Source organism: Mus pahari, chromosome 4 (assembly GCF_900095145.1).
Source record: "Mus pahari chromosome 4, PAHARI_EIJ_v1.1, whole genome shotgun sequence".
In the NCBI taxonomy this organism is placed as follows: Eukaryota; Metazoa; Chordata; class Mammalia; order Rodentia; family Muridae; genus Mus; species Mus pahari.
In genome coordinates, this window is record NC_034593.1 from 30,606,242 (window position 1) to 30,616,241 (window position 10,000).

The 10,000-nt window shown below is 42.3% G+C and overlaps 1 protein-coding gene across 1 annotated transcript in view; it reads right to left on the reverse strand.

Annotated features, from left to right (window-relative positions):
* Nucleotides 1-4,851: 4,851 nt before the first annotated feature.
* Qrfpr (pyroglutamylated RFamide peptide receptor) overlaps nt 4,852-10,000 on the reverse strand; it is a 39,291-nt gene continuing 34,142 nt past the window's right edge. The window contains exons 4-6 of the mRNA XM_021196695.1: nt 8,179-8,414; nt 6,247-6,344; nt 4,852-5,583 (exon numbers count right to left, since the gene is read on the reverse strand). Of these exons, the coding sequence (XP_021052354.1) occupies nt 5,177-5,583; nt 6,247-6,344; nt 8,179-8,414 (741 nt within the window). The 3' untranslated portion in view covers nt 4,852-5,176. The remainder of the gene's footprint in view (nt 5,584-6,246; nt 6,345-8,178; nt 8,415-10,000) is intronic.

Here is a 10,000-nt window from a genome sequence, read left to right on the forward strand (position 1 = left end):
TTTTTTTTTTTTTTTAAGATTTATTTATTTGTTATATGTATGTACATTGTAGCTGTTTTCAGACACTCCAGAAGAGGGAGTCAGATTTTTGTTACGGATGGTTATGAGCCACCATGTGGTTGCTGGGATTTGAACTCTGGACCTTTGGAAGAGCAGTTGGGTGCTCTTACCCACTGAGCTATCTCACCAGCCCCGTCAAACATTTTAAAACTGACTATAATTCCAGTGATTTTTACTCCACTGACCACTATGGCAAACTCCATGTACACAAGGGATTGTTGTTGTTGCTAAGAGTATTTATTTATGTATTTCAAAGATCTATTTATTTTATTTTATGCATGTGTTTGCCTGCATGCATGTATGTATACCATGTGTGTGGCCTGGTGTCTGTGGAGAGCCCATAGAGTGCTGGCTGGCACTGGAGTTATAAATGGTTGTGAGCTTCTAGGTGGGTGCTGGGAACTGAACCCAGGCTCTCAGGCAAGAGCAGCAAGTGCTCTCAATCACGGAGGGACCTCTCTGGCCACCTTAATAGTTTAAATTATGTGTGTGCATGTATGTCTATGGGTGGGTGTGTGCCTGAAGAGACCAGAAGGGAATGTCATATACCCTGGAGCTGGAGTTACACATGGTTGTAAGCTGCCCAACATAGGGGCTGTGAGGCGAACTCTGGTCCCCTCCAGGAGCAGTAAGTGATCCTAACTGCTGAGCCATCTCTCTAACCTCTCCTCCAATTTCTTTAGAGAGGAAAGTATGAATATGCACAGAGTAGGATGGTATGGGGTGAGAATTCATATCTTCTGGGTACAAATTATGTTCCTCACATCCAGTGAATACCCTGCAATGGCTAACTGTTCTGTAGATAGTGAGATACCATCTGAGAGAGTCTCAGTTTCTCCAAGATGCTGCTGAAGTAAACTGTTCTTAAGCGGAGTGTCTTCTCTGTCTGGGCATACCTAATGACTTCCTGTGTTGTCTTCACACGTACACACTTGTCATTAAACGTCAGTTTTGGGTTACTAAGAAATTTCTTGTGATTTCTCAGTTACTCTGGCTAACCCCCCTTCATTATTGTTGTGGTGTTGTACATTTGTTATTCTTTTATTAGCAACCTAGTAGAATAAATACATGCTTATACAACCATCTGCCATTTTGACTCAGGAATCTTTGCACAATTACTTGTGGACCAACCCTGCCATTGGAGCTTTAAGAACAAGCACACACTTGATGAGGTTGCTCCCTGCAGAGAAGAAACAAGCCACTAACTTTTCAGATGCCCCTTTGCCTTGGAGTCTTTAAACACTGTTTGATTGATTGAGTCAGTTGTGAGGCCTTTGTGTGTGTGTGTGTGTGTGTGTGTGTGTGTGTACATTTTTCTAATTTAACATCACCATGCAAACACAGAGAAAGCCAAGAGTTGTGGCATACTGACCAGAGGCTGCAAGAGTCTGAGCAGCCTCTAATTTTGACTAATTTTGACTAATTTTCTGCTGTCCTCTCCTGAGTGCAATATTCAAATAGGTTTGCTTTAAAAACCATTCCTTACCTCATCTATTTCTAACCTTTCCTTCTATAAAATAAATCATCATCCATGTTTGCAATCTAAGAATTTTGCCAGGTAAGAGGAAAACATGACTGATATCTTAGTTGGTAGAATAACATTCCATTTTAAAACTTATGGGTTGACCTGATTGTTTTTATCACTGAGTTTTCTCTGAAGCTTCATTGGTCAGTCAACCTAAAATCAATCAATTAGCATTATCTGGATTAGAGAAGGAAATGTTCTTGATTTAGTAAGGCAGAGAAGGTGTCTTGGTCCGACACACTGCAGGAGCTTCAGAAGTACTGGCTGAACGCCCATACCTAAGGCTAGGGGAACACTGAAGAAGAGGGGTAGAACGGTAATAAGGGCCAGAAGTCAGAGAGGTTTGCTATGAGATTGCGTCTCCTAGAAGCTCCACCCATAAAGTCTCACCAACACGGTTACCCAAACAGGAGCTGAACAGTAACAATGGACACGCTAAGGTGGATGGGGAAAGCCCATGACGTCTCAACTCTACAGGAGGAACTACAGGCAACCGGAGGAAAGACAGGAGTGGGAGAGGTGGTCCCCCCTGATGAAGAAAACAGCAGTTGGCTGCCCCGTGCCAAACGGTCAGTCCTGCAAACATACATACAGGTAGCATTATCCAGACTGAGCAGGTTACAGTTAAGAACGTGTGTGTGAGTGTGTGTGAGTGTGTGTGTGTGTGTGTGTGCGTGAGTGTGCGTGAGTGTGTGTGTGTGTGAGTGTGTGTGTGTGAGTGTGTGTGTGTGTAGGTACATATACATATATGCATACAATAACAATTAGTAATAAAAAGAGACCGTGAATCTGAAGATGAGTTGGAAGAGGTATGTGGGAGGGTGTGGAGGCAAGAAAGGGGAGGAATGTTGTTACTCTATTATAATCTAAAATATAAAATTTAAGAAAAATAATGATTGCTGAATAAATGATAGTACCCACTGTCCTTTTAAAGGCATAGACCATAAAAACATTCAAATGCTATATAGGAAGAGCAGCAGCATGCTCACACTACCCATGAAGGGCAGCAGCATGCTCACACCACTCATGAAGGGCAGCAGCATGCTCACACTACCCATGAAGGGCAGCTTCATTCTCACACCACCCATGAAGGGCAGCAGCATGCTCACACCACCCATGAAGGGCAGCAGCATGCTCACACCACCCATGAAGGGCAGCTTCATGCCATGAATGGCAGCTTCATGCTCACACCACCCATGAAGGGCAGCAGCACATGCACCTCCATTTTTACTCAAAGCAACGACTTCTTACTATTTTTTTTTCTGAAAAAAAATCTGCTATTCTTACAGGAAATAAAGTTGAGTGGCTGCGTGGTAAACTTTGGGTGATAAAACTGAAAGTCATTAGGTTAGTGCAAAAATAACTCTTAATGGAATGTCAAGTAAAGGAAGTTTATAGGTGTGATGGTAGTGAAGATCAAATTAAACATTAGGGAAAATGACCCAGTGGCTCGGAGCACTGACTGGCTGAGCTCCTAGAGGGCAGCACCCATGTAACAGTACTTTTCCCCAGCCCGCATGTGGCAGCTCATTACCATATGTAATCCAGTCTCAGGGGATCTGATGCCCTCTTCTGACCTCCATGGGTCCCAGGCATGCACATGGTACAGACATGTGAGCAACCCCACCCCTCCCACCTCCCGGAGGTTCTTGAATGTGTAGTTTCCTATTACTAAAATTACTTCATCTATCACACATATCCATCAATGCTCCTTGAAAATACAGACCGTGTTGATGTAGCATTGAGTCATTCTTCTGCTGGAAGCGATCAGGGGTGACTTTCTCCTTTGAATTTATTATTCATGGATAAATGCATAAATATACACACAACTTCTTATTGTCATATTGAAGTCATATGAGTTTTTAGCAGTTAAATAAAGATAACCCAAATCAGCACATTAGGGCCATTCTTAAGGACTTAGCAGTGTAGTGATCACTGTTTTGTTACAATGTAACTAGACAAGAAAGGTGACAAGTTACGAAAGCAGTCCATAAAACACAAGTATCCCTTTCTTCACTTTGCTAATTTTCCTGGGTGATGCGATTTCTCTTTCTTATTCTACACCCTGTTTTCCCTTTCTCCTTTTCAATAGCACTTCATTGACCCACATGACATGAAATGCCTGGAACTGAGGGAATCCAAGCAGTTTGTGCTCTTCGGTTTCCAAATCTTAATGCTTAAATTATAAAATATTCTGAGCTCTTCAGATAGACAATGAGTGCCGGAGAGACAAAGTTAGGCAGCGAGGCTGTGTCTGGGCTTTGGGTTCTTTGACTGTTCGGAAGGCCATAGCCATAGTGCTGTCCTGACTCCTGATGTGTGGACCACACGAGCGAGGGGCTGAGCTAGTGGGGAGCTCTGTTCTTCCTGACCCACCGTTTGGAGGCTGGCCTTGGACACAGCAATATTTCACAGGCTTGAGTTGCTTCAGACCTTCTACATTAGTCTACTATAGAGAGGCCTCTCTTAAAGTCATCTCACTAGAGGAAATAAAGTGCCAAAAAGAGATACACATCAGATATCTCCATTCATCACCGGTTGTCTCCCTATCACCCATCCATCCACCCATCCATCCACCCATCCATCCACCCATCCATCCATCCATCCATCCATCCATCTATCCATCCATTCATCCATCCATCCACCCATCCATCCATCCATCCATCCATCCATCCATCCATCCATCCTTCCTTCCTTCCATCTGCCCACCCGTCCATCCGTCTGTCCGTTTGTCTGTCTGTGTATCTATCTTAGCAATCAATAAAGTTACCTAACCTCTTTTTTTTTTTTAATGGGAAATACGTTACAGAACAGTGAGGAGAGGAGAGTGAGACAGCACCGGAATAGATCTTAGCAAGGAAAGCAGGGTAGGAAAGGGGAGCCAGAGACAGGAGGGGCAGGGCCAGGACTCAGAGTTCATCCCTTTAGAGTGAGAAGTGCCTTCCTTTCCCATCACACTTTGTTTCACCATGACTCTGTGATGTAAACAAGATAGAACCTCCATTCATGCAGACCAATAGAGACCTAAGAAGATGTCACTTGTCACCACAGAGACGGTGTACAGCTCCAATGTGACACTTGTCTCAACTTTTGCTTCTTGTGATGTCACATGCTAGGTGGTTTTTAATTTTCTGGATAAAGTCAATCAGTGTTCTAAAACATCATTCTATTTCATCCTCTTTGATTTTTTAAAATTATGGTACATATATCAGTTGCAAAGACTTACAAACTTACACACTTCTACAGCACACTACAAATTACATTATGATGTTCAGATGTTTAATATTCAAGGATGACAATACAATTTTAATAATTTTCATCCAGTTTAGCAATACACAAAAGTCACATTACATTGACTACATGGATAAAACTACTGCCCAAACCACTGCTTTATTATGCACTAAGTCTTTTGAAAAATCTACTTTAATCATCCACAAAGCTGTGATAATAAAATTTCAGTTACAGTGTTATGTATTATGTTCATTTAAATGGAAAACATGTCTTGTTTCTCCTCTTGTCATTTAAAAAAACAGTCCTGACCTTTGCTCAAAATAACTTTCCATACAAATGATATTGACTATGAGGATATCATTACAATTCATGTCCACTGCCAAAAGTAGAGTGTTCAGAAAGTTCAGAACTGAAGAAGGCAAGTTGTCGCTTGAGCTGCCTTTTCTCCCCCGGATGCTCACACAATTTGACATCAGCGTTGGCATCGCTGAATGAGTCTCCTTTGGTTTCCTCCACTGGACGCTGAGATCGTGATAATTTTTCTCTCTTCTGCATCATTGAAATCCCAGAATTTCCAGGCCTCCGTGCTGGGGAGAAGGTTTCCTTTACTATGCAATAACAAACCGCAGACAGAAAATTCTTTTTGAAGTTTTCATTCATAAATGCATACACAAAGGGATTACAGATGGAGTTGAAAAAGCCAATTGTTTGTGCGACAGCAAAAACCATCTTGATTGTGACATCATCGTACTCTTTTTCAAAGTTACCTGAAATAGAATGATGTTTTAGAACACTGATTGACTTTATCCAGAAAATTAAAAACCACTTAGCATGTGACATCACAAGAAGCAAAAGGCATATAAATGTCTGAAGACAATTTGGGGAGAGGAATCTGATTATCCAGAAACAAACAACCTTTGTGATGACCTTTCTTACATACACAGTGTGGCATCCAGTGTACGTTACTGGACCCACAGCTTTTCAACTAAATAATTCAAGTGTCATGTAAACTAGAAGCAGGAGTGGCCTTTCAAATATTCACCCACAATCATATGGAAAACCATGTGAACTCCTAGCTTACCATCCCGAGGCACCAACTGAAATCCTAGGTATTATTAAATCAATAAAGTGGGAATCAAGGTTGTAAAAAGATGCCACATTGCACCTCCCCTTAGGAATAATGTAAGATTGTGGGAGCTTTTCTTTATTGTGTATAAGCACAAACTCAATTGTGCTTATTTGCCCAAGTGTTCTTATCACACACAATCACCCACCACACAGAAGGTTGGCGCTCTTTTAGCAGCGAGGAACCAGACTCAAGGCTTGGTATTTAATTAAGCCAGTCAACAGCAAGGGGTTTACGGTCCTGCCTGTCTGCTCTATCAGGAAATGGCCCACAGAGTCACCAAATGAGAAGGCCAGGTACTCACTGTACTCAACCATCATGTGAACGACATGGAAAGGTGCCCAGCACGCAGCGAAGAGAGCCACCACTGTCACCATCATAACGACAGCCCGCTTCTTCTTCCTAGACCCGCAAGAGGGCATTGTGTCGGTTCACTTTCCAGTGGAGATGTGTTAAACAGCAAGACCGGAATAAAAGCTGAGCTTAGCCCACTCCAACATAGTAGCATCGCCTTCTCCAGTTTGTTTCACCCCTATTTTCAGCATCCTCATGCAACACGCATGCTTGTGACGTGTGCTCATTGTAGGCCTGGTATTCCACTAGGTTACTGACATGGATTATATCATTAATATTCAAGCAAATCGATGGGCCAATGCAGAGACGGAGGCACAGAGAAGGTTCTATGATTTGCAGGCAGATGGCTAGTAATGGATGTATTTGGGTTTGGATTTAGGAGTCTAAATTGAGTGACTTTAATTCACTGTATATTGAAAATCGTTCATGTCTGTGACAGCAAAAGATCAGTATTTATGAAATACAGTAAGCTTCAAGGGTAGAATTAAAAATTTAGTTTACCAGGAATTTGAACTTATTTCTTTATTCTTCTTATAAGGTAGACTCACACTGGAACTACATATTTGCTTTATATTTTAAAAGTTCATACCCGGCACCACTCTTTTCTAGTCAATAGCTTCTCTTCCTCCCCCGCCCCCCCAGAAAGGGATAATTAATTTAATAAAAATACCCATGGTGATGAAGTCTTGGGACTCTCATAAAGGGGCCCATCTGTATACAAATGGCTCACTAGAGGGCGCTGCACACTCGTGATTCAACTAAACCCCATCAAATCCCTGGAAGGCTGAACAGGAGGCATTAACTTGCTTCTACTTGAATGTTCAATAAAGATTATGAAGTTCATCTTTTGTATAATATATGCAGCACCATAGTGTTTTTAAGTGGATACTAATTGTACTGGCTAGTTTTGTGTCAACTTGACACAGGCTGGAGTTATCACAGAGAAAGGAGCTTCAGTTGGGAAAATGCCTCCACGAGATCCAGCTGTAAGGCATTTTCTCAATTAGTGATCAAGGGGGAAGGGCCCCTTGTGGGTGGTGCATTCCCTGGGCTGGTAGTCTTGGGTTCTATAAGAGAGCAGGCTGAGCAAGCCAGGGGAAGCAAGCTGGTAAATAACATCGCTCCATGGCCTCTGTATCAGCTCCTGCTTTCTGACCTGCTTGAGTTCCAGTCCTGACTTCCTTAGTGATGAACAGCAGTATGGAAGTGTAAGCCGAATAAACCTTTCCTCCCCAACTTGCTTCTTGGTCATGATGTTTGTGCAGGAATAGAAACCCTGACTAAGACACTAATGAATAAAGTCAGAAAGATAGTTGTTATGTTAAAATTAATTTCCAACAATAATCACTTAATATACATAATATGCTTTGGTTTAAAAATATTTTATTATACATTCCATCTCATGTATATTGTTAGCACCACCTCTGAGTATCAGGAAGTAGGGATGCTATAATAAGAATAACTTGGTTACAAGAACCATTATGTAACTTTGTATATATGAAGAAACGGGTATGTGTGTGGGGAGCAAAAATTCGGATCTATGTCACATGTCCAGCAAAGTGTCAGGGAGAAGAGACCCCACTAGACCACAGAGCTGTGACACTGGTTCCCAGTTCTTCCTGCAGATTATATTTATGTAAAGATGGAAATGTAGCCATGATCTTAATTCTCTTCATAACCCCAACTTCACTTCTGATTTAAGGACTAACGGTTTTGGTCTAACTTTTCTGCCGCACGTTAAATTGCAAATGGCTTCAAGGGTTTAAACACTCTCAACTGAGGCTACTTTGACTAAACTACCCAAGAGTTCTGGCATCCTTGCAACTTTGTCCCTTCTAGGACGATGGACTAACCCATTTTACGCAGAGGTGAGCCAACAGACCTGGCTATTTTGGACATTTCTTTCCCGTGGATAGTTTGAAGCGCTGAACTGTCTCCAACTCTCTTCTTGATCCACAGTTCATAGCCAATCTTGCCGTAGAGGACAAGCATCACCACAAGCGGCAGGAGGAAGAGGATGACGAGGATGAAGGTGGTGTAGACCCTCTGGTGCACGGGGCTGGCCCACTCTTCCAAGCAGCAGACGTGTTCTTTTTCATAGAGGAAGTCGTACTTAATCTTTACGGCAAGAATAAGCGGGTTACAAGAGCCAGCAGTTGACACCAGAAGCAGCAAGTGTCGCTGCAGAACACCCTTTGGAGGACTCCGCATCTGTCACTGACTATTTCAAACGTGAATCACTGTTTTGTTGCTATGTTGCAGTAAAATGCAGCTTTTCCACTCACCTGCTTAGGTTTTTTTTGTTTTGTTTTGTTTTGTTTGAGAACTTTGAGCTTTTAGATTTGAGATAAGATTGAGGTCTGTGCACACTTCTTTCATTTCTGACCTTTCTCAACCTTTAGTTCTGCTTCTTACAACTTGGCAATGAGCTGAAAGAGCTCACTCACCGCACTGACTGTTGAAAATGCCATATGCTCTCTGCTGTCTGCCTTAATACTAATTAAACTAATATATTTTGCTTTCTCACTTGCTGAAAATGACTTGGAGAGGCCCCAGACTTCCTTTAAGTATGAGGTGCTAATAGAGGCATTAAAAAGGCAACTGGTAACCTTTAAATTTTAAAACAAATGGAAAATGAGATACAAACTATGGCCAACCTGAAATAATCCACATGACCTTTGTTAGCTCATTCATTAGAACTATTCCGAGTAGACTCAGTTTTAAGCTCAAGCGTTATTAGCAACAACAGTAAGTTGTGTGACTCATTTCTAGGTTGCACTGCATCCCGAAAGCATATCCAAAGGTCCCATCTCTCGGCAACAGGAATGGAAACGTGAGATTATACCAGGAATACTGTCCTCCACTCAGACTGGAGTTTTTCAGGTGACCACTCAGGGTTTGAACATAGCTTCGCTCATGCTATGTGCTTATGCGCAAATTCCATCACAACCTTCAGTGGCAATTGAAAAGGCAAGAAACTCCCAGTTCTGGTCTAGGTGCTACTGGCAAAAGTAACTGGGAGTGACATAACCCACTGGAAAGCTATTTCAAGACCTGAACTTCCCATGAAGAGCGGTATAATCACAGCCTATTCGGGCTCCATACAAGAAGGCCCTTCAATGACTGTAGGGGGTCCCAGAGTAACAAAGCCCCATGCTAGTCTCCAGTGGGTTCACGAAGCTCTGGGGACGAGCAAATCTCTAGGTGTACTCTAATTCAAGGGTTCTCTCCCTAACCTCTCATGTGCTACATCCCGAGGAACATATTCTGCATTTCTCTATAATTTTATTGTTTAAGATGGGGCTGAGGGTTGAGAAGATATTCTGGGTCTATAGTGTCTCTTCTATATCACTACTATGCTTCTCCTTAGGTATGAGTCACACTTCTTCTCCATACAAATCTTACCATGGGTATCAAGGAAAGAGACAATTTGTCACTGATACTAGTGAAAGCCCCCTTGATTCAGGTGGCAACAACCCACGGGGAAGCCTTCTGCTTTTCCCAGTGTTGGATGTATATGTGCTTAGTGTAAAGGCCTAGTGTAGAGGACATGATACTATGACAAGTTCTGGGAGGGGACATAAGTGTGACAGTGTTCATTTGATCACTTTTATTCTCCATCCCCCTGAGAACTGAGAATTAAGTCACACCTGAGAGAACCGAGGAACCAGAGACAGCGCAGTGAGAAGGAGAAGTGGATACAT